General features: G+C 39.2%; 1 protein-coding gene across 2 annotated transcripts in view; it reads right to left on the reverse strand.

The window, feature by feature from the left end:
• LOC117298482 (phosphatidylinositol 3,4,5-trisphosphate 5-phosphatase 1-like) overlaps positions 1-24,995 on the reverse strand; it is a 45,320-nt gene that overhangs the window by 10,559 nt on the left and 9,766 nt on the right. The window contains exons 6-19 of one of the 2 annotated variants that reach the window (XM_033781760.1): positions 21,868-21,958; positions 19,497-19,580; positions 17,811-18,011; positions 15,363-15,495; positions 12,065-12,159; positions 10,913-11,015; positions 7,350-7,561; positions 6,781-6,898; positions 5,358-5,454; positions 4,870-5,008; positions 3,320-3,419; positions 2,735-2,823; positions 1,322-1,403; positions 1,038-1,127 (exon numbers count right to left, since the gene is read on the reverse strand). In XM_033781760.1, the coding sequence (XP_033637651.1) occupies positions 1,038-1,127; positions 1,322-1,403; positions 2,735-2,823; positions 3,320-3,419; positions 4,870-5,008; positions 5,358-5,454; positions 6,781-6,898; positions 7,350-7,561; positions 10,913-11,015; positions 12,065-12,159; positions 15,363-15,495; positions 17,811-18,011; positions 19,497-19,580; positions 21,868-21,958 (1,634 nt within the window). The remainder of the gene's footprint in view (positions 1-1,037; positions 1,128-1,321; positions 1,404-2,734; positions 2,824-3,319; positions 3,420-4,869; positions 5,009-5,357; positions 5,455-6,780; positions 6,899-7,349; positions 7,562-10,912; positions 11,016-12,064; positions 12,160-15,362; positions 15,496-17,810; positions 18,012-19,496; positions 19,581-21,867; positions 21,959-24,995) is intronic. The other variant, XM_033781761.1, reaches the window with a different exon arrangement.

Genomic DNA, 24,995 nt, shown 5'->3' on the forward strand with positions numbered 1-24,995 from the left:
AACAAGGGCGTTTTTTTCTGTCACTACTCTCTTGCAACTTCGATGACCAATTAAGCTCAGATTTTCACAGGTTTGTTATTTTACCATATGTTGGGATACACCAAGTGATAATACTGGTTTTTAACTATATAACCAAATTGGACTCAAGCTCTTGTGTTTCTGATCAGCAGAGTGTTGCTTGAGTCCCTGTCCTGACACTTGTGTTCTTCAAGGGACACGTTGCCCTGGATGGGGCGAGTTGGTCTATGAAAAGCGTTTAAAACCGTTTGTTATAAAATGCGAATGGTTGGAAAGACATTTTTAAAGTAAAATATAATGACACACACATTAGTCTCAAAGTTACACAGTTTTCCTTTTGTTTCGTGAACTAACACGTTCAGCCATTTTGTGGAGTCAAAACTTTGACTCCACAAAATGGCGTGCCAAGTAAAAAATTTGACTCCACAAAATGACGTCCCGTTTAAGTTCACAACGTATAAGGAAAACCATGCAATTTCAAGGCATATTTGTGTGGATCATTATATTCTACTTTTAAAACATCTTTCTAACCATATGCATTTCATAAAAAAACATTTTAAACGCTGTCCATAGACCCGATCCAAGGCAGTGTGTCCCTTAAAGGCAGTGGACACTATTGGTAATTATTCAAAATAATTATTAGCATAAAACCTCACTTGGTAATGAGTAATGGGGAGAGGTTGATAATATAAAACATTGTGAGAAACAGCTCCCTCTGAAGTGACATAGTTTGCGAGAAAGAAGTAATTTTCCACGAATTTGATTTCGAGACCTCAGATTTAGAATTTGAGGTCTCGAAATCAAGCATCTGAAAGCACACAACTTCGTGTGACAAGGGTGCTTTTTCTATCATTATTATCTCGTAACTCCGACGACCGATTGAGCTCAAATTTTCACAGGTTTGTTATTTTATGCTTATGTTGAGATACACCAACTGCGAAGGCTAGTCTTTGATAATTACCAACAGTGTCCAGTGTCTTCAAAGCAAAACACTTGATTTAAAGAATCTGGCAACTTACCTTTAGGTATGACTGAAGTTGCCACAATACCGACGTCAAATGTAGAAAAGACCGCAGAGTGATCGCTGGTCACTATATCCGTTGTGCATCCTGGAAGACAAGAACCAGAAGCATAGATTGTTGCTCTTTGACGTATCAACCTAGGTGTTGTGATTTCAAAAACTGATAACGCCAGGCCAACACGAAATACGAACGCATCCAACTCTCGACTTTGGGGTACAAGCGGCCGTACTATGTAAAATTTGAAAATTAAGTAGGTTCCTGATAGTGTACATATACATTACCGTATGATGTGTTGACTATATGCATCCCTGGATATGACCTCCATGTGACCCGATCACACCATGATGGCTCGTTGATTCTCACCTGGTAATAGGGATGGAAATATAATTATCATACACTGAATTACTTTCTGTGATGTTAAAAAAAACCTTCATGACCCTTGTACTGTCTGACCGTTCAATATCATCCGATGGTATTGAATGATACATCAAACATGCCAGCCTGCAGTATGATTTTATGGACGAATACACAGTTCACAATCAACCCTCCTACTGTCTGACCATTCAATATTATCCACTATGATTACGAATTATATTTTAAAGGAACACGTTGCCTTGGATTGGTCGAGTTGGTCTTTGAAAATCGTTTATAACCGTTTATTATAAAATGCATATGGGTAGAAAGATGTTGTAAAAGTAGAATACAAAGATCCACACAAACATGCCTCGAAATTGCCACGGTTTTCCTTTTACCTCGTCGACTAAACACGGTTGGCCATTTATGGGAGTCAAATTTTTGACTCACACCCATAAATGGCCGACTGTGTTAGTTCGCAAAGTAAAAGGAAAACCGTGCGATTTCGAGGCAAATTTGTGTGGATCATTGTACCAAACAGTTACAAATGTTTTTTTTTTATAGACCAACTCGTCCGATCCAAGGCAACGTGTTCCTTTGAGGACTGGCACTGGTCTTTACAAACCTATGGCAAGGGGGCATTAAGTTCAAAAGAAATCACGCTGATTGAACATGGCTGTGTGTTCGGGTAGGCATACACACACAATCGAGTAAACACCTCTTATCGAGGACCTCCTATTGTCCCTCTTTTGTTTGTACTAACTTATAAGTTACAGCTTCCATTGGTTTTGTACACACTTTCCAACTGGGGACTTTCACCCAACCAGGTACACTATTGTCTTCTTTTGTTATAGGGCCCGGTTTGAATGTGTATACCTACCCAGTACCACCTGCAGTATTAAAGGCAGTGTACACTATTGGTAATTACTCAAAATAATTATTAGCATAAAACCTCACTTGGTAACGAGTAATGGGGAGCTGTTGATAGTATAAAACATTGTGAGAAACAACTCCCTCTAAAGTAACGTAGTTTTCGAGAAAGAAGTAATTTTCAAAGAATTTGATTTTGAGACCTCAGAATTTGATTTTGAGGTCTCTAAATCAATTGCATCTGAAAGCACACAACTGTGTGTAACAAGGGTGTGTTTTTTTTTCACTATTATCTCGCAACTTCGACGACCAATTGAGCTAAAATTTTCACAGGTTTGTTATTGTATGCATACGTTAAGATACACCAAGTGAGATAACTGGTCTTTGACAACTACCAATAGTGTCCAGTGCTATTAAGCCATGCAAGGTCAAAGGTACACTTCACTACTTTATGACAGTTTTCTTCTCACCATTGTTTTCTTGACCTTTTTGTAGTCATAAACTAGTCTGTCTCCGAGTTTGTAACGATACGTTGGAGGGAAGGTGATGTCTTCTTCATCTATCAAACAAAGGAATGAAACATGAGAAAATTAATGGGGAAATGCAGAGTTAAGCCCGGTTCATACATGTGTACTTACTCAAAATGCGAAACAAATTGATACGTCACTGGGTTGTTTTCGAAGTGAATGTTTTTGAATACAGCTGAACTGTTGTGAATTATTCGTTAAGATTTTGTGACATCAAAATTTGTATCCGGTGAGATTCATAGGAAGTTTGAATTGGGCTTTAAACAAGCATTCGTAATTGTACCTCAGACAGTTTCGCTACTCCAATTGGTGGAGAGCGCGTCACGTCGGGTTTATAACCGGTTGTGAGCGGATACTCCGCGCTAGTTTTGGTGCATTCGTATTCAAAGGAAACTAGAACCAGGCTTTAGTCTCTCCGACTTTTTGGTAGTGTTTTTCAATCTGCGTGATGCAGCAACTACGAAGGCTATGTCCCCAGTTTTCCTTGGGTTATAATTACACACCAACAAACACTGACATGATTCTCACCAAAATCCACAAAGATCTTCCCCTTGTCCTTCTCTCTCTTGAGCTGTTCATGGTCGAAGAGAACGGCGTAGTTCTTTTGAGAAATATTCCGCAGAATATCCTGAAACCAAGTAACCATACATTTTTATGATTAAACACAGGAATTCTTGTGGAACTGGAGGGTGGTATAAAAACCTATAACCTACTCCCAGTTTTTATATTGCACACTGCGTATTGTGAGTGTCAATGCGTCACGCTCCGTCAATGCGTCCGCATACAGACAGTGCACAAATTAAGTTCAAACTTTGTGCGCATGCATGCTGTTCGTCGCAAAATAAATTTTGCGGGTTGAAAGTGAGACTGGAAGATAAATACATTATAACACGCGTGCTCGTGGAATATTAAAAAATAAAGCGCGTCTGCATCCCATATCCAACGAGGCGTATATGGGATGCAGAAGCGCTATATTTGTCTGTATTCCACTCGCACTTGTGTGATAACTTATATTGTTAGTGAAACGTTTCAAAAAGTCTTTGTCTAAGAATCCAGAGGGTCATGGTTCGATTCCAACCTATGTCATATGAGAATTACATTCATCCAGACTTGGGAAAATGACCTTCCTACAGCATCCGTAAATAAACCTTTATGTATAGATGGATTGCAACATGCGTCATCGACAACCATCTTTGATGTACATGTACATGTAATAATAGGGACAAGTGCACGTGTCAACGTGCTGCACGTGTCAACGCGCTGCACGTGTCAACGCGCTGCACGTGTCAACGCATTGCACGTGCACTTTTTTCCCCTTGGCAATATACATTAAAGATGGCGATCGATGACACGTTATGCAATCCATCTATTAAAGGCACTGGACACCTTTGGTAATTGTCAAAAGACCAGTCTTCTCACTTGGACCCCTGTTCCCACTGGACCCTGCATTGATCCCGCAATTCGAGAAAAGGGCGATTACACCCCGCAATTTAAAGGGTGATCAAAGTGCGATCGAGCGTAAGTGGGAAGGCGAGGGCGATCAGGATCAGACCCCGCAATTTGATCCACCTCAGGAGTAGGATCAAAGCGGGATCTGATCTGAAAGGGCGATCAACCTCTAGTGGGAACGGAGAGATAACAGGTGTGAGTTGCCAGACAAAATGGATGTTTTTATTTTAGTGCCTTTCCCAAATGGAGCTTTCCCATAATGGTATGCACTCCCATTCTTGTTTTTTCCTGTCATTTTCTGAGCGCCTTGCAACCTTAGGAAAAGGCGCTTTATAATTGGTGTTACTAGTATTATTTATACTTATTATTATTTGCAATAGTTGTTCAACAACTCAAATACGTACATGTAGAACTGATCCTTAATAGACTATGGCCCTTTTCGAAACCACGGCTTTGGCTCCAGATTCGGCTAAGGCTAGCTTGGCCCTGCAGTTGTATTGACAATTGCTCGCGCTTTACGTACACACTCAAGGATTCAGGCGTGAGGACAGATCTGGAAGCCGAATGCAAAGCCGAAGCCGTGGTTTTGAAAAGGGCCTCTGACAACACAAGGACTGCAGTTTACTGACCGGAACGTTCCATTCGATGCGATAGTTGAGATCACCAAGGAAGAACATGTGATGAAACTGGTTGGTTAGATCGAAGAGGCTCATGGCCTTGGAGCTAAGTGACAGACCACGTAAGATGTCATGATAGTTGTTGTTACGTCTGAAAAGGCAAAACAAACAAACAAACAAAAACAATCATTCAACAAATTTCAAAACAGCTAAAAGGTACTTGATTGGTTTTTGGAAGAGTACAATAATTCCTGTAGTTTCTTTGTAATAAAATAAAGGCAGTACAGTTCTCTGAGTATACAGTGTGTACATCGGTGTATGGGTAAAAACCAAAATTAATATTCTTTATCCCCGATGCAAATTTAACATCTATTAATAACAAAGTCGCTATTTTACATTAAATTTTATATGTGACCATTCAGATTGAAACTAAACCTTTTAACAAAAAAATTACCACAAATGTTGTACTTTTCTCAGAAAACCCAAGGACTAATCCTCACCTTGTACATTTCTCCGTTCCTGAGGTAAGATGTGCATTAATGAAACAAAATGAGGTACCGCTGAAGAGGAAAGACACTCCCACTGCTCCTTTGTTGCCTAGAATACCAATTAGAATACATCAATATTCATAGATCTACAATAATCATGAACTGCACGTTTATTGAACTGTGTGCAAAATCCTTGCAAAAATACAAAGTTCAAAAGATCATTCAGCACACAGCGTTAAGTTAACTTCAGACCTATTTTGCCCATTGGTCATTAAATAGACACTATTGGTAATTTGTCAAAGACCAGTCTTCTCACTTGGTGTATCTCAACATATGCATAAAATAACAAACCTGTGCAAATTTGAGCTCGAGTGGTCGTCGGAGTTGGGAGATAACAATGAAAGAAAAAAAAACACCCTTGTCACACGCAGTTGTGTGCTTTCAGATGCTTGATTTCGAAACCTCAAATTCTAAGTCTGAGGTCTCAAAATCAAATTCGTGGAAAATTACTCCTTTCACTGAAAACTACGTCACTTCAGAGGGAGCCGTTTCTCACAATGTTTTATACTATCAACCTCTCCCATTACTCGTTACCAAGTGAGGTGTTATGCTAATAATTATTTTGAGTAATCTCGAATAGTGTCCACTGCCTTTAACAAACACGACTGAAACGGATAGCTACATGTGTAAGTCAAGTCAAGTCAGAGGGGATTTCCTTCCACTCTACGACTAACATTTTATCATCATCTTCTCTCTACAGTTACCTTCAGACCTGTAGGTCACAGTGCTTGTCGCTTTTGAAGGGCCCTTGGTTTAATTACCAGAAATGTATAATAAAAGCTTGTAGAATCATGCACTTTGCAACTAAACCAAGATCAACGGTTGAAAAGCAGTGAAAGATACGACTTTAGCCAACCTGACACATTACTGTGAAGGCAATCAGAGCATATCTCGAAGTGTCGTGGCCGAGCGGTCAAGAGCACCGAATTCAAACTCTGGTGTAGGTTCGAATCCCCAGCCGTGAAACTTTTAAGCAAGACACTTAACCATTGCTTCGTCCTAATGGGAAGTAAATCCGTTTGACCCATGTGTTTTGTAAACGCATGTAAAAGAACCAAGTGCACTTATCGAAAAGAGAAGGAGGTTCACCCCGGTTTTCCTGGTTTGATTGGCAGCATATTGCTCTGCAGCAACTTATAAACCATAAAATGGTGCTAAGGATTAGGTCTCGCAATACAAACTTCGTCCCACTCACCTTGCAGTAAATACCTGGCACTTTGTGTCCTTTGGAAAAAGGCGCGTTAAAATCTGGTTATTATTATTATTATTATTATCTCAGAGCAAACACCACTTCAGTCATTAAAGATATTTTAAGAGCGTCTTTCATGGTCTAAGCTCTAGGTCTCAATTAATGTTAAAGCCTTAACGGACTTACCCAGCGTATTTGCAATTCCCGTTCTGACTATAGATTCCCTGACATGACTGATCTGATGCACATGGTCCGGTCTGACGAGTACGGAAAGTCTTAAACCCCATAATGAAGTCAGCGATAGCTGGTTGGATTAGAAGCAGTATAGATGTATAAAGACCAGTCTTCTCACTTGGTGTATCTCAACATATGCATAAATTAACAAACCTTTGAAAATTTTAACTCAATTGGTCGTAGAAGTTTGCGAGATAATTATGAAAGAAAAAACACCATTGTCACAAAAACTTGTGTGCTTTCAGATGCTTGATTTCGAGACCTCAAAATCTAATTCTGGGGTCTCAAAATCAAATTCGTGGAAAACTACTTCTTTCTCGAAAACTACATCACTTCAGAGGGAGCCGATTCTCACAATGTTTTATACTATCAACCTCTCCACATTACTCGTTACCAAGTAAGGTTTTATGCTAATAATTATTTTGAGTAATTACCAATAGTGTCCACTGCCTTTAACCGCTTGGCCATGACACGACCTCTTGACACCAAAATAAGTGCTTGAAACATCAAGGGAATCTTACCGAGACATACTCCTTGTTCAGCCCGCTGATTCTCCCGATCTCTGCCTTGACTCTATTGATCCAGTCTTTGTCACTGATGGCAGCACTCTTGAACTCCTGAGTACCGATGATGTAGATGTCATGAGGTACGGCGGCAAGGCTCGGGTCTCTAGTTTTCCCATCACCCTGGCACAGCAACCAGGAGCTGATGCTACTAGGTGGCATTGCGGCTCCTAGAAGTGTTTCAAATGAAGAAGGCAAGCAGTTCATTCCGCTTCATTTCTTTTCATTTCATTTCATCAACATCACATTTCATGGGCAACAGGCCGAATAGGATGTGATTTACAAACAGTAATTTAAAGTAAATAGAGTTGGTACAGCGGCTAGGCTCGGGTCTCTAGTCTTCCCATTGCCCTGGCACAGCAACCAGGAGCTGATGCTAGTAGGTAGCCTTGATCAAGGCTGTGTAATAAAGCTAAAACCATAGAGCACCTCAGCCGCCCGAATGTCCCCCGACTGACTCTAAACAGAACAGCACACCGTACTCTCACCGCTATTCCACACACCGCTATCGCCCACAATCCCAGTCCGTGAGCCGTCAGGCTCACAGCCTTGACGATCTTGTACACCGAGTGGCTTATGTGTTTCATTGTTTTTCTTCGCAAATCCGTGGAAAATGGGGGGGTGAGTGGATATGCAAAGATTACAAGTAGGGCGCGCTCATTACCGTAACCGCAAGACCCGGAAGTGTACAAGATCGTCAAGGCTGTGGGCCGGACGGCTCACGGGCTAGGATTGTGGGCGATAGCGGTGCGTGTGTGCGGGGCTGCGTGGATGTACATTACAGGCGCTGTGTGGGTGTGGGTGAGAGTATGGTGTGCTATTCTGTTTAGAGTCAGTCGTGACATTCGGGCGGCTGAGGTGCTCTATGGTTTTAGCTTTATTACACAGCCTTGATCAAGGCTAGCTAGTAGGTGGCATTGCAGCTCCTAGAAGTGTTTCAAATGAAGAAGGCAAGCAGTTCATTCCGTTTCATTTCATTTCAACATCACATGTCATGGGCCACAGGCCGAATAGGATGTGATTTACAAACAGTAATTTAAAGTAAATAGAGTTGGTACGGCGGCGAGGCTCGGGTCTCTAGTCTTCCCATTGCCCTGGCACAGCAACCAGGAGCTGATGCTACTACATGTAGGTGGCATTGCAGCTCCTAGAAGTGTTTCAAATGAAGAAGGCAAGCAGTTCATTCCGTTTCATTTCATTTCAACATCACATGTCATGGGCCACAGGCCGAATAGGATGTGATTTACAAACAGTAATTTAAAGTAAATAGAGTTGGTACGGCGGCGAGGCTCGGGTCTCTAGTCTTCCCATTGCCCTGGCACAGCAACCAGGAGCTGATGCTACTACATGTAGGTGGCATTGCAGCTCCTAGAAGTGTTTCAAATGAAGAAGGCAAGCAGTTCATTCCGTTTCATTTCATTTCAACATCACATGTCATGGGCCACAGGCCGAATAGGATGTGATTTACAAACAGTAATTTAAAGTAAATAGAGTTGGTACGGCGGCGAGGCTCGGGTCTCTAGTCTTCCCATTGCCCTGGCACAGCAACCAGGAGCTGATGCTACTACATGTAGGTGGCATTGCAGCTCCTAGAAGTGTTTCAAATGAAGAAGGCAAGCAGTTCATTCCGTTTCATTTCATTTCAACATCACATGTCATGGGCCACAGGACGAATTGGATGTGATTTACAAATGGTATTTTAAAGTAAATAGAGTTGGTACGGCGGCGAGGCTCGGGTCTCTAGTCTTCCCATTGCCCTGGCACAGCAACCAGGAGCTGATGCTACGTAGGTGGCATTGCAGCTCCTACAGGTATTGCAAATGAAGAAGCTAGGCAAGCAGTTCATTACGTTTCATTTCTTTTCATTTCATCAACATCACATTTAGTGGGCCAAAGGCCGAAATGGATGTGATTTAAAATAAATAGTGATGCAGCTCCTACAGGTACATGTATTGCAAATCAAGAAGGCACACAATTTAGTCATTTTTCCCCATTATCATAAGGGACTCTATCTATTGGAAAATGAGTGTATCACAAAACTGAATTTTACCGTCTTTGACCAACCCACATTTCAGCTGTCATAAGGAATAAATCATTCTAAAACTTAAAGAATTTTGGCGGCAAGTGACAGAGTGAGGAGAAAAATGTATTGGCCTAATGTGCAGCTTTAGTACTATGAGACAAAATACACAGCTGAATTCAGGTTATAATAATAATTAATAATTTGGGGGCTAATCATCCTTACTCGCAGCTAAGAGCTGAATTGCGAAGGATGCGGCTACAACGTGTTCGAGAAGCAGGCATGCAAGGGCGCCTTCAGCTGTAAGTTGAGTTCGCAGCAGAAGTTTTCACTGCTAACTTTTTGAATACGCAGCGAAGTTGCCCAAGTTTTGCTTTCACGTTATCAAAAACTTTGCTGTTAACTTGAAGCAAAGTTAAATTATCTTGCGAAGGTATCCCACACCTGTTATTTCCATGTAATTCTTTTTTCAAACAGTGGACTTTAATCTTTCAATTGGATCATAAATAAACCAGCAGTGCTTCCCCAAGCAGATTAATTTGCTCATCCAATAAGTTTGATGAATCAAGTAATGACAATGTAAGATTAACTTGCTCATCCAATAAGTTTGATGAATCAAGTAATGACAATGTAAGATTAACTTGCTCATCCAATAAGTTTGATGAATCAAGTAATGACAATGTAAGATTAACTTGCTCATCCAATAAGTTTGATGAATCAAGTAATGACAATGTAAGATTAACTTGCTCATCCAATAAGTTTGATGAATCAAGTAATGACAATGTAAGATTAACTTGCTCATCCAATAAGTTTGATGAATCAAGTAATGACAATGTAAGATTAACTTGCTCATCCAATAAGTTTGATGAATCAAGTAATGACAATGTAAGATTAACTTGCTCATCCAATAAGTTTGATGAATCAAGTAATGACAATGTAAGATTAACTTGCTCATCCAATAAGTTTGATGAATCAAGTAATGACAATGTAAGATTAACTTGCTCATCCAATAAGTTTGATGAATCAAGTAATGACAATGTAAGATTAACTTGCTCATCCAATAAGTTTGATGAATCAAGTAATGACAATGTAAACACACTCCCTCACTGAAATGACATAACCCCTTGACGTCACACTCTCAAAAAGCACCATCCCTGAGGCCAAAAGGAGGCAGACCATTGGAAGATACAATGTAGCTGTTTTTTTTTGCAAACTTGGAAGCTTTTAGCATTATGCAAGGAGGTCTATACACAATGGGGAACACGCCTTCAACCTTTGCGTATATGTACCATTTCCAGTATGTTGGGAGTCAAATCTTTTGTGCACGATTGTGCATGATTTTGAAGCACCCATTGGCGGACAGGATAGGCACATGTGAGTGCGCTCAAATTGTCACAGGGGTCTTTAGTTACCGAGTTTTGGTGGCCTTACTCGGATATTCTGGAGTGCAACTTTCCCGTAATGTTTGGTGAAAAAATGAATGCTCATTCAGAATACATACCCATGTTCCATGTGCCGATAAACACTGAAATCTGATCCACTTCGCTACTGGTGGAGTGCAGCACTTTCATGTACTGAATGAGTTGGCAAAATGTCTCCCTTTTCTGTGGAATAATCACATTTTAATGAATAAGGGCAAAATTGAAAGTCCTGCTAAGCGTGTATCATTGCTGAGCGCAAAACAGTTTTTTGCTTATATAGCAGTATCATTAACATGGCATTACATTCAATCCCTTCTCTGCCAGTACAGCACGCACAAATTGAAGTGGGATTTGAAACTTGTGTATGGTGGAGATAATCTAAATAAAGTTTTGAAAAAAAACTGACTATGTAAGGTTTAGCGTAACTCTATGATCTCGCTTTGAGCTGTGGTTCTGCGAAGAACAGGGCCCAAATTCATGGATCTTCTTACTGTAAGCGAAGAATTGGCGCTGACGGAAGCAGGGAATTTCGCACTTACATTTTGTACATCAAGGGTCTCAGCAAATAGACACTATACTCAGCTGCAACTTTCCTATGCGAATTTTATTGTATCTTTCTTTATAATTTGGACTTTAAATAACAAGCATTATATTGACAAAATAAACAATATATGGACCATATTTAAATCATGTTTGAATTAATGGTTTGGGCATGGAATTAACTATTCTTTCTTCCTTTGGTCACTGCTGTACTTCTTCCAAAGCAAATTTGATGACTTAAAGACAATGGACACTATTGGTAAACGTCAAAGACCAGTCTTCTCACTTGGTATATCTCAACATAGGCACAAAATAACAAACCTGTGAAAATTTGAGCTTGATTGGTCGTCGGAGTTACGAGATAACTATGAAAGAAAAAACACCCTTGTCATATGAAGTTGTGTGCTTTCAGATGCTTGATTTCAAGACCTCAAATTCTAAACTTGAGGTATCGAAATCAAATTCATGGAAAATTACTTCTTACTCTAAACCTACGTCACTTCAGAGGGAGTCGTTTCTCACAATGTTTTATACCATCAACCTCTCCCCATTACTCATTACCAGGTGAGGTTTTTTGCTGATAATTGTTTTGAGTAATTACCAATAGTGTCCACTGCCTTTAAGTAGATTTTGAGAAAATCCTGACACTGGGAACAAAATCTTGAGAAACACAAGCCTGTGTTATGACAAACCTTGGCATCTTCAAAGTTGAACTCTTTCTTCTTCCCGTTGGAGAAGCGAATCATCAGCTTCAGATTGTTCACCCTGGACTTGACTAGCTGTACAACTAAAAGTAGAATGTGTTCTTAAGTTATTTACTTACCATTTTATTTATTTCACGACAGCTCACAGCAGATCAAGCACCAAGTACCAGTGATGAAGCATCACTGCAATATTACTTTAATTAATTTCCTTCACAATTTCCTTTCTTTAACTTTGATTCCTGATGCTCTAAAGATAGCATTGCAATGCCTCAACGCCCATGTAATCACTTCCATTTAGTGTTTACATGTGCTTGAAACAAGTCATAGTTGAAGAAAACAAGCAGAGAGTTTCTGAATATTATTTTGCTTTTTACCCTAAAGCCCATTACTTCTCAGAGTCCTATGAAAAGAAAACCTACATGTACTTTTCGTAATGGCGGTGTTCGAACCAAAGACCTTTGCCACTCTACAGCAGAGTATTCTGCTTGACACGTGAAGTCCATATAAAATAACAATGGTTCTTATAGTGCCAACATCTCTCCCAAAAGAGATTTATACATGGTTGTACAGTACCTACAAGTTCACTAGTAATAGCTAGCTACTTCCTCAATTAGCTCATTTAAATGCAGACTATAAATATTTCTACTAAATTCCCAAAGTGATTGATTGATTTGCTATTTTATACTGGTAGTTGGCTTGTTATCATATCAACCTGACTCATCTATGTTTTCTAATTCGTATTGTTTGTTTAATTATTAGTCCCTTTGTCTACTTAGCATACATGCCTTCTGCTCAAGCGTTATATATACCTTGTTTAACCTTCGTTAAACCTGCTCTAGCGTTATATATACCTTGTTTAACCTTGGTTAAACCTGCTCTAGCGTTATACATACCTTGTTTAACCTTGGTTCAACCTGCTCTAGCGTTATATGTACCTTGCTAACCTTGGTTAAACCTGCTCTAGCGTTATATATACCTTGTTTAACCTTCGTTAAACCTGCTCTAGCGTTATATATACCTTGTTTAACCTTGGTTAAACCTGCTCTAGCGTTATACATACCTTGGTTAACCTTGGTTCAACCTGCTCTAGCGTTATATGTACCTTGCTAACCTTGGTTAAACCTGCTCTAGCGTTATATATACCTTGTTTAACCTTGGTTAAACCTGCTCTAGCGTTATATATACCTTGTTTAACCTTGGTTAAACCTGCTCTAGCGTTATATATACCTTGTTTAACCAGTAAACCTGCTCCAGCGTTATATATACCTTGTTTAACCTTGGTTAAACCTGCTCTAGCGTTATATATACCTTGTTTAACCTTGGTTAAACCTGCTCTAGCGTTATATATACCTTGTTTAACCTTCGTTAAACCTGCTCTAGCGTTATATATACCTTGTTTAACCTTGGTTAAACCTGCTCTGGCGTTATATATACCTTGTTTAACCTTCGTTAAACCTTTGTGTATATATCTCCCGTAATAATAATAATAATAATTATAATAATGCATTTATAATGCGCCATCTATCTAGTGTACAAGACCCTATTCCGAGGCTCAGAACAAAATACAATACATATACAACAAAAAAGGAAATGTATAACATAATACAAAAATTATACAATGAATAATCTACTGTCAAGACATGTAACAAGCTAAGTGTATGAGGATTTAAATAAATGAGTTTTCAGCAAGTTTTTAAACACTGGAAGAGAACTACAGCATCTGATGTTATTAGGTAAAGCGTTCCAAAGTTTAGGAGCACAAGCGGAAAAAGGCACGATCGCCATACGATGAGGAAGTTCTAGGACTAGTTAGTATTTACTTATTCGTCTAGTGCTGTTATCCTGTTTTTTTGGTGTTGTTTTAACAGGCGCATCCACCACAAGCCTCAGCTTTTAGGATGATGCCTCCATGTGAATGTGGAAATAGATGTTATATTGATTTGATTTGATTAAACAAGGACACAAATGTCACGATCGGAACTCAAACCCACACTCTGCTGAACAGAAACACCGGAGCTTAATGTCGGCAATGACACGCCACGCTACAGTTATTATTTAACATTTGTTATATTTATGATGTACAAATGGAAATAAAGAAATGGAAATAAAACTTTGATGGTGAATCATAAGGCCATGGTGGGGTCAAATCTCATCGATCTTATCTGTGGATTTTGTTTAGTCCAAGCCACTTCAATTGGTCTGGCAACACAATTATCAATCTGGCTTCGAACCTCTGGCTCAGAACCAAGTTTCTAGAGGTTCTCGACCAAAAGACTGATGCCTTACTGATGTGTAAATAAATTTGGTATTTCCTTATTTTAAAGCCATTATACACTTTTCACTTTTGGTACAGAAAAAAAAAAAAATTCACAGATTTACAAATAACTTACAGGGTTTACAGAAGGTAATGGTGAAAGACTTCTCTTGAAATATTATTCCATGAAATGCTTTACTTTTTGAGAAAACATTGAAACAATTTAAACTCTCGATGTCGAGAATTACGGATTTATTTTAAACACATGTCATGACACGGCGAAACGTGCAGAAACAAGGGTGGGTTTTCCCGTTATTTTCTCCCGACTCCGATGACCAATTGAGCCTAAATTTTAGCAGGTTTGTTATTTTATATAGAAGTTGTGATCTTTCTCACATGCTGCCCCACGTCTATGGAACAAATTGCCTGCACTAGTTAAATCATCTGTTTCTTTAACACAATTTAAAAAACAACTTAAAACACATCTTTTTAAACAGGCAGTTTGAGTCACTAGTTTGTTTTTGTAATTTTTTGTTACCTTTTTGATGTTTTCTTAAATATTTGTATTGTATTCTTATCTATACCACATGTTCTAGATTTCTTCTCAACTTAGGCTTACGTTTTAATTTTTGTAATGGTATATTATTTTAATGTTATTGTTTGTATTTTAGCGCCATGAGCACTTTTGTGGATTTGTGCGCTTTATAAGTTTTCATTATTTCTTATGAGTTCTACAGATGAATCTTTTATTAAATGTGTTGCCAAAATCGTCTTTTTATTATAAATTTAAAAGGAAAACAGTCTGATTACCTCTGTTGACTTTATTTTTCTCCTGCCAATGTATATTAAAATAATTCAGGTTTAAAATGTTGATGTAACCCTCCCCGGGTTAAGGGGTGTGTTCCAAGTTGGAATGAAAAAACCAAATGAAAAATGAATGAATTATTATTTATTATTATTATTATTAAGTTTCACTGAACACTACGCGTGTACACTACAATCCTACAAGGAACACAATAGAATGTAACTCACTGTTTTCATGCGTGTATGGCGTCATTTCTTCCTTCATGTCCTTGCCACTGTGTTTCATTATTGACATGTTACCATGGGAAGTGTCTACTTTTAACTTGACCTTGGTGTTCTTCAAGGCTCCCTCAACTTTGACCTGGTAAAGAGGAACAATTAAAAATGGTCATTGAATGGCAAGTAACGGTGTTTCTTCAAACAGACCCTCACAAACCTTCCCCCAAAAAGATATAAATAAATAAGGGAATAAAAGGGTAGCGACGAGTTCTTCAACGTACGTTTAAAGCCGGCAAGGTCGGCGGCCGTGTGATAAAGGCTTTAGCACACGGCAATGACCCTGCAAGGTTTTAAACGGACGTTTAAGAACGAGTCACTACTCTTTTATTCCCATTCATAAATGCCCTTTTGTTAAAAAACCTTAACAAATACAGTTACACACACTTTAACAATTGAAAATTCGAGGTTTGAAATAGTGTTTTCCAAAACTTTGTGAAGAATTTGTTCGATGCGCGTGGGTTGTGTGTACGTGCGTGCGCTTAGATTACGCGCTGATAGCTATGAATTGCGTTGCGCGTGATAATCTTGCGCGCCCGATACGCGGAAGCCAGCTCAGTGTGCATAAACAGAGCTCCAGTGTGCATTAACAAAAGGTTTATGCACACCCATGTGACGCGCTCTCCACCAATAGGAATAGCGAAACTGTCTGAGGTATTTATGAATAGGATTTTAAAATTGTATTATTAGGTGAGGTTTGTCGTAGCCCCATGTGTTGGTTCAATCAAGCATTGTATTTTTTTCAGAACCAACACTACTCAAAAGAGATATTACACACTAGTGCTACCGCAAACCTCACCCGATTATAATATCAAGAAATACACTTTAACAACAATAAGATCAAATTTAAACAACAATACATGTAGCAACAGCAGCAGCAGCGCCCAGCAACAACAGCAATCGCAACAACAAAAAACAGCAACAGCAAAAGGCAAAATCAACCATACAGTCCAGCACCAACAGCAACCAAAAAGTTTATATAAAAAAAAAATTAAAAAAACAGAAACAACATAATTTCCAGCAGCAATAGCAAGAGTATCAAATCATGCAGCAGGGCAACAACAAAATAAACAACATCAAATTTAGAGTGTCACGACTGAGTGGTTAAGAGCATCGAATTCAAGTTCTGGTGCTAAGTCACCGGAGTGTGGGTTCGAATCCCGGTCATGACACTTGTGTCCTTGAGCAAGATACTTTACTATAATTGCTTCTCTTCACCCAGGGGTATAAATGGGTACCTGCGAGGGTATAGGTTGATATTGTGAATGAAAAAGCTTTTGGAGCGATATAAACTGTTGCCCAGGTTGTATACTCCCAAGGGAGCTGAGAAACATTAAAAAGGAGATGTTATTGGCCCTATGACCAGGGCACTAATGTAAAGCTCATTGATACGGTTATTGTGAAATGCGCTATATAAGAATTGTTATTTATTTATTTATCAGCAGCAATAGCTAAATTAACAACATGAACAACAGCAGCAACAGCAGCAACCAGGGTATGTAGATACCCATGCTTGGGAGACAGGTCAACAGGTTTAACCCCTGGGGTTAGCTAGTAGACTGAGTGTTTTTCTTTGAGCAGGAAATTTGCATCAAGTGTCAAACAAACACGGAGTAGCATTGGGAATTCCCCAGAACATCCCCATGTGTTTAGGTTGTTGTTTGGGAATAGGTTGTATTATTCAAAGGGCATTTCTGAACTGCTTCCAGTTTACACTCCATCAAGGAATCTTCGATCAAGTTCCATGCTTCTCCTCATTGAACCCAAGTCTCGTCACTCATGGGGTGACAGGTCTATTTCTTCAGCTGCGCCGTGCATCTGGAACTCTCTACCACTTAATCTTAGATCTTGTCTTTGTACCACAACATTCAAATCTCTTCTCAAAACTTATCTTGTGACACAGGCTTTCAAGGACTAAAAAATTGTCAGTGGGAAGTGTACAGGGAATGGTTTTTATGTAACATTAATTAGGAATGGGTGGCCCAAGCATTTTGGCTGGGATTGTAGACCATGCCCTTTAACAAAAAGTCCAATATACATGTACATAGGCGAAATGCCTATAAAATCCTATAGGATTTAAATAGGATTCCTATAGAATTCTTCAAGGTTTTTTGTCACTTCTTTGATTCCTTTAAGATTCTTATAGGTTCTTTTGTAAAGGTTTTTAGTGGAAGGCTCTAACTCCACCAAGGGCGAGCAGATCAACAAAATTATTTATGTTTAGATATGGGGCCATCATTGCTGAAGTGCAATCTGGGAGAAATCTGTGCTGGGTGGCACAGTGGTTTTTTACGCAGATTGCTGGGCGAAAATTTGTAGGTCTTGGGCAGGCATGCCCATCACCGCCCACCGTGGCTACAATGCTGGCTGACTGATCATGGATGACAAAAGAGCTCTCACCTCAAAAGACGTCACAGACATAGTGGAATTACTTGGGAGTGACGGGGTCTTGATGGAGTCACTGCTGTCAGTATTTCCGCCTCCCATGTACATAGGAGATTCACAACAATCATCTGTTAAGTCGAGCTCTTCCTCTTGAATGGTTGACGGGATGGGGATTCGAACCTCGGTCTTGTGTAGTTCTTGGAATGTGGCTACAGCCTTGTGGAAGAGAAACAATACATCTGCATTGAAAAAAAATCTACTTTTTTTCTTCGGACTACGGTCGGCAAGAAAATAGAAGGGATGGAATAATACTGACAAATGAATATTTGCAGCTCTAATTAAGCAAGTTTAACTCCCGATTGAAAGTGATTACAAGTTTTGACCTAAAAAGTTCGCAAATATTTTGTTCTGTACTTTTACAATGTCTTTTAGAAGAAAAAAAATTCTTTTGTAAACATCACACTTTCAACGATTCCCCTTTTCTTTGTTCCCTTTTTTTTTTTTTAGATTGATGCACCATCAGAATTGACATACAATGGCTGTGGCTAGAGGACTGCAAGTACTCTTCCAGTTAGCCAAGAGCCACAGTAACAGCCAAACAATGTCTGAAGTAACTGTTGTGGGATTTGAGGAATTGCATGTTGAGTTATCAATGCATACTAGTTTGGCGGTAACAATGCCAGTCAATTTCTTTCTCTACCCAGCACTTTTTTCAACACCACAGAAAATGGCGCCTCAATGCATTTTCCTCTCTTTCCTTTAAAATCAACCAGTAAAATCTGATTATTTTTGTCTAAAAAAGAAACAGCCATAGTTGGGCTTTCGAGAAAGACTCTGCTAGGGTTGAAACGTCAGGCCTCTATAGTCAGCCTTATTGTTTATGCCGATATCCTGGTAAAGTTAGCAATTGTGTCTATAAGCTTTATGTTGGTTTAAATAGGGGCAATGAAGCATGCAGGCTCAGCGTAGAGAGAAAACCATACAAGGGTGCAGATGAGCTGGTAGGAACTTCTGGGTTTTGAGAACATGCTAGTCTCAGAACGTGCCAAGATGTTCGTTTTTCCGGACTGATAAATCTTCTTTGAAGACAAAGTATACATTTGGTTTTTGGAAATGTTTGATTGTTTTAATCCTATATAAATGTAGATCTGTATAGAATAAAACTAACATGTGAACATTTTCCTTTCAAAAGGTGATCACGTTTTTGATATAGCGCCAAATTCTGGAATGGTTATGTCACATGACTCAAGAAGTATAACCCCCAATAGGAATACACAATCTGAGAAACATTACTGCAGTAACGCTTCTCAGATTCCAATTCGAGGACATAAAAACTGATATCCTTTTACATAACCAACACATAACTTAAAGTGAAATATTTTCTCAAAATGCTTTGAACTTTCGAAAGCTGCTGTAGGCTTCAAACCAAAAGTTTTGATTGGCATTAATTTTAAGAGTAATTACCAAAAGATACCTTCCCTTTGAAAGAGTGGAACGGTCACCATTATTATAGAGGGAGGGAAAATGCGAAGTGACAGGAAAGTGCAAAGAGAGGGGGAAAATGCACAGAGAAGGGACAATGCGTTGGTGTGTTATTTAGTAAAACGCTGGCTGAGTGATTTAAAAAAAGGTGCATTGCCCCTTTGAAGTGTTATTCAAAGTGTAAGTGAGGTCAACCCGACAAGTTAATTGTTGTCTCACCTTGTTCTCTAATGTAGTAACCCTGGCCTGACATTCTCCCAACTTGCCGAATAATTGCTTCAAATCACTCCCCGCTCTGCTAGCCTTCATTCAAGAAGTGAAATAGAATCCCTTTAAAAAGGCTGAGTAAAATCACTCAAAACCTCCATGATGTAAAATACAATTGTATTCAATGCCAAGTGTGCTAGCCTTGATTCAAGATGCTAAAACACAATTACTTTCAAGGCCAAAATTGTTATAGTCCTTGCTTTACTATATGCAGGCATTTGATACAATCATAGGGGGAAAATGCTGCTAGCCTTGCATTCAAGATATGAAATTATAATCATTATAATAATACCGGAGACATTATAGTGGGTGCCTTCGTTTAGCTTCCCTGGGTAGACCCTGGTCTGCCCCGTTCTAATAGCTTTGATGTCTTTCCGAGGGCTCACCCGGGTCAGCCCCCGGTGCCCTGCTTGTGGAGTGGGTCACTTGTGGGTGACCCGAGGTGCATGGCATCACCACGAGAGGGTGGGTGTGATCGTTCGATCAGCTCTTGTCAGGGGCTCACCCGAGTGAGCACTGCGGGGTCGACCCAGGGAAGCTTATCGAACGCACCCACAGTAGTGCATGTATACCTCACCAGGTGTTTGAAAAAAGGGGAACATTTTTAAGACAGGTTTGTTGAAGTTTTGAATAATGAGACCTATTCTTTTATACTTGGGTTTAAATCCGGCTATGCACACTCAGCAGCAAATGCAAGAAACACCAGACAAATCTGGTAGTAATAGGTTGTAGGGCTTTAAGTCCCATCTAAGGGACGAAGAGATAATGCTTGCTTGCGGACACAAGTGTCAAGCCAGGGACCCAAACCCATACTCTGCTGATCAGAAACACCAGAGCTTGAGTTTGGTGTGGTTGACCTTTCAGCAAAGAAACACAAAGCGTCACAAAATTTGCCACTGAGCTCTTTGAGGGGGACTCAAGAATTTGTTTCACACGAATGCAAGGACAAAAATCTTTCACTACAAATTGTTGACTCGGCAGCAAACTGTTTCACGCAGCATGCACAGCATCTTTACGGAAGAAGCACTTTCTCCAGAAGAAGAAAAAGAACAGAGTGCAAGATCGCTTTTCAAAACTTAAAATCAGAGCGATGAAACTCCTCAAAGGTCATTAACCTAAGGAACTGGTATAACGCAATGGAAGTTTAATAAAAAAAATCATCTTTTTTTCTTCTTTTTCATAAAAGTTTTTTTGTGAAATAAAAAGTTGCATTCCTGTCGTGCCACTTCCCACATTGTATCATAAAATTGGGGGAGATCCCTAGTTATGCAGCAGTTTCAGGTTGCATGGAATCTAACTGGCACCACCGAACAAAAACATTGACAAAATAGGGAGACTGCCAACATTAGGAGCAAGATAGCTCAGTTGGTAGAGCGCCAGCACCTTTCTTGAGGTCACAAGTTCAAATCCCACTCTAGTCGACTTTTCTTTGTTCAAACTAAAGCTGAATTAAAATTTACCCAGTCAGTTCCTCTTGTGATTAATTTCCTTAAAAATATATTCAAAAAATTTGACAGATTCCCAGCTCAGATCCCAATTAATCCCTCATATGCGCCCCCCCAAACAAACAAAGTTTAATACCTTAGCTGTTGAAACAAGAGAAGAAAGTTACTACTTTTGCTGTTCAATTTGTCACATGTGCACAAATAACAATATTGGTAGGAACTTCAGCTAAAAAGTTTGGTTTGATATTTACTTTCCCCTGTCACTGCTTTTGGTTTGGGGTTTCGATATTGGTGGTGTTGCTTAATATTCAAATTGAATACTTCTGGTAGTGAACACTGGTGAAACCAAGGATGCTTCATCAGTGAACTGAATCACTGTAGCTCGCAAGCTTGAGGAACCTGTGCATAAGGGTGCTTGCGATGTGAACCACAAGCCCCAGGGTTAACCCCTACCCTTTTACGATAAGTGTTCGGTGTTCTTAAACATTCACCACTATCCCTTTAATACACGGGACTTACATGTCCCGTCTGAAGGACAAAGTAATTTTGGAAAAGCATCTTGCTTTAAAGGACACAAGTCCCTTGACCGGGACTCGAACCCACACTCTGCTCATAAGAAACACGTGAACTAGAGGTAGGTTCTCCTAAACGTTCGGCCCATCACCCAACATTTACTGGCTTACATGTATTTACTTGTTTGTAGGTGAGCTTTTTTGTCAATGAGGTTGCTTTATACTGGGCTGGGAGCGAGTCTAACAGGAAAGGGCTAGAGCTAGGGATGAAACGTCTATGCAATGCCAGCAAAATAAAAAATCATGCTTGATCGCGTTTAGGGGGAAAATCGGCAAAGCTAATGATAGGAGTTTGACTTGCTTTACCTTGTCTGCGGAGTTGGTCTTGGATGGGATGGCCGACAGGTCAAAGAGTTGCTGTAGAGCTTGCATCTTCATCAAGAACAAGTCAACTTGTCTGTATACAAAAAGGAAAATAAAGTTGTTGGCTCCATGATGTATTGTCCTTATTAGCAATTTCATATTCTTTATGATCGAAAGGGTGTAAAGTTATAAACAAAATAATATCAAGTCACAAATTGATATTGTTTGTATAAAATAAAAGTGATAACAATATTGATAATATAGGCTACTCATAAGATGTTCAAATCCAACACTCAATGACGGTTGGCGATTTTGAAAACTGTTACCCCTGGGGTGGATTTCACAAAGAGTTGGGACTAGTCTTATCTCGAGTTAGGACCAGTTACTCGTCATAACTTAGGACTATCCGTGCAATTTGTATATCTCCTAGGCTAGTCCTAACTCTTTGTGAAATCGACCCCTGGTCACTGGGCCATTTATTTCATTCCTAAAAATCTCATCTCCCTATAGGGAGTATTGACCCCTTGCACGTATGTCACACGCGGCGACTGTGCCCCACTCACCATTTTGGTGGACAATAGGTTTTCGTGTAAACGCTGCGTCGCCTAAAATACTCTAAGCTTAAAATACTCACTTCACTGAATAACGCACAGTGACATTGCTCACCAATATGGCGTATTCAAACATTTCCTCATGATGACATCAGGTGAATTGGGTCAATGAAGTATGTGCCGCAAAGTATGTTGCACACTAAGTTAATCAATCACAAGAACAATCCCTATCCTCATAGGTACCCATTTACTTTGATGGGCATCTCGCTCAAGTGTCATGAGTAGGATTTGAACCCACATCTAGATGACTGCAACACATGTAATGTAGCTACCAGTATTTGAGTCCACGATGCACTAAACCACTGGGCTACCACAAGCCATAACTTAAATTAATGTTTCTTTTCGTCAAACACAACCTTACATGTACGTGACATCTTTTCATTAATAAACTGCAAAAAATATTCTTTACAAAATCACTTTAATTAGAATTTTTTTTTTTTTTTTAATATTGCTATTTTTAAACTAATTTAAATGGCACAGCAAACTGTTTAAGTATAGTTCACTAAATTGTGTCAACACAATTTTATGCAAAAAAATAATAATTTCTCCATTTTATTCCTGGATCATATAATTGAACTTGACAAACACTTTTTGTCCCCCAAAATTGTGGATGCCACACATATGCTTCAAAGGGTTTAATAACTAAATCAAACATATATAGGATGTGAGGCATTGCATGGTGAGGTATCAATATACATTTGGTTTGCGGTAACACCATGTGTGTATCTACTTGCCAGGTAGAGTTTGTTCTTAGAGAACTGTCTTGCTTTTTTCTACAGTCTCCTGACGATGACTAGAGCAAGCTAGTCGAAACGTTGAGACCAATTCAGAACTGACTCCGCGGCAGTACAGTTAATTACGATCCTATAAGCTAATGTAGTAGTCCAGTCTATTTTCTATACCATCCGCCCTAGTAATAGTTAAAAAAGCAGGACAGTTCTTTTCAGAACTGAGAAGTTCGCGGCAGTAGAATAAAGCTAAATCAAACATGATTTAACCGGCTACAAAAACTAACCCCTTGTCCACAAACTTTCTTGTCAGTGAATTTTTTTTCACCCACGCAACTTTTCCCGGTGTTTTGTAACCTGAGCTGACACATATTAACCCCCGTCTAATTTGGTCCAATCAACAGTAATTTCCTGCTGTGTAATGGGAATGTAATGGACAAGAATACCCCAGGGTAAGGGTGGAGGGGGCTGACCTAGACTTAAAGGCAGTGGACACTATTGGTAATTACTCAAAATAATTATTAGCATAAAACCTTACTTGGTGACGAGTAATGGGGAGATGGTTGATGGTCAAAAACATTGTGAGAAACGGCTCCCTCTGAAGTGACATAGTTTTCGAGAAAGAAGTAATTTTCCACGTATTTGATTTCGAGACCTCTAAATCAACCATCTAAATGCACACAACTTCGTGTGACAAGGGTGTTAATAATCTCGCAACTTCGATGACCGATTGAGCTCAAATTTTCACAGGTTTGGTATTTTATGCATATGTTGAGATACACCAAGTGTGAAGACTAGTCTTTGACAATTACCAATAGTGTCCACTGTCTTTAAAGGTAAATGTATAGGGTTCTCACAAGGTTTTTTATTTTTTTATTTTTTATGTAATGGGTATTTTGGCATTGAATTCCAAAAGTTTGACCAAAGCAATGTGACCTGAAACAAGGTCTTTGAAATGTTTTCTACTTGGTTCTTATCTGTTTGTCTTAAGTGCTCTGTGCAATCTGGAGCATTCAATAAAAATAAAAATTTGTCGCATTTGAACACATTTGAAATTCAATGTTTCGTTTTTCTCCAACAATTTTCTTGTGCTTTGCCTGTAAAGGCAGGCTATACTTTTGGTAATTGTTAAATATCAGTGTCCTCCACTTGATGTATTATCCTAACAACATGAACAAATGTAAGAAATTAACTACAGATCTTTGAAAATTTGAGCTCAATTGATTAAAATTGAAGTTTACAAGTTAATAATGACAGAAAAAAAAACACCCTCTTTTCATAAAATTGTGCGCTTTATGAGAAAGGTTTCATCTCAAATTCAAATATTTGAGAGAAAAATTACCTCTTTCTCTAAAACTACATTGCTTCAAAGTAATTTCTAACAATGTTTTATGGTCATTATCGTTGGGAGAAATACCAAAGATATTGATCCTCCCTTTAAACATGGCTCTGCCCCCTAAACTTCTCAAGACTAAGTGGCTCAGGAAGTTTAACCCTCTGCCCTCTGATGGGAGTTTCTCTTAGCAACAGGTCGCTGGGGCATTGGTGGGTTAAAGATTGCCTTTCATAACGGTCAACAAATTGTGAAAGAAAAGGCAGACTGTTTAAATTTAAGACATCCCTTCAATGCTTCAACACTAATTGAGACATTGGAGATGCTAAAAAATACTTTATAAGTGTGTGCTTTAAAAGTTATTTAGGGCACTTTAAGGACTCGTCGCTACCCTTCTATTCCCTTATTCAAAACCTCAGTTAATGATTTTAAATGGTCACACAGTAGGAGGGTTTATAT

This window comes from Asterias rubens, chromosome 13 (genome assembly GCF_902459465.1).
Source record: "Asterias rubens chromosome 13, eAstRub1.3, whole genome shotgun sequence".
In the NCBI taxonomy this organism is placed as follows: Eukaryota; Metazoa; Echinodermata; class Asteroidea; order Forcipulatida; family Asteriidae; genus Asterias; species Asterias rubens.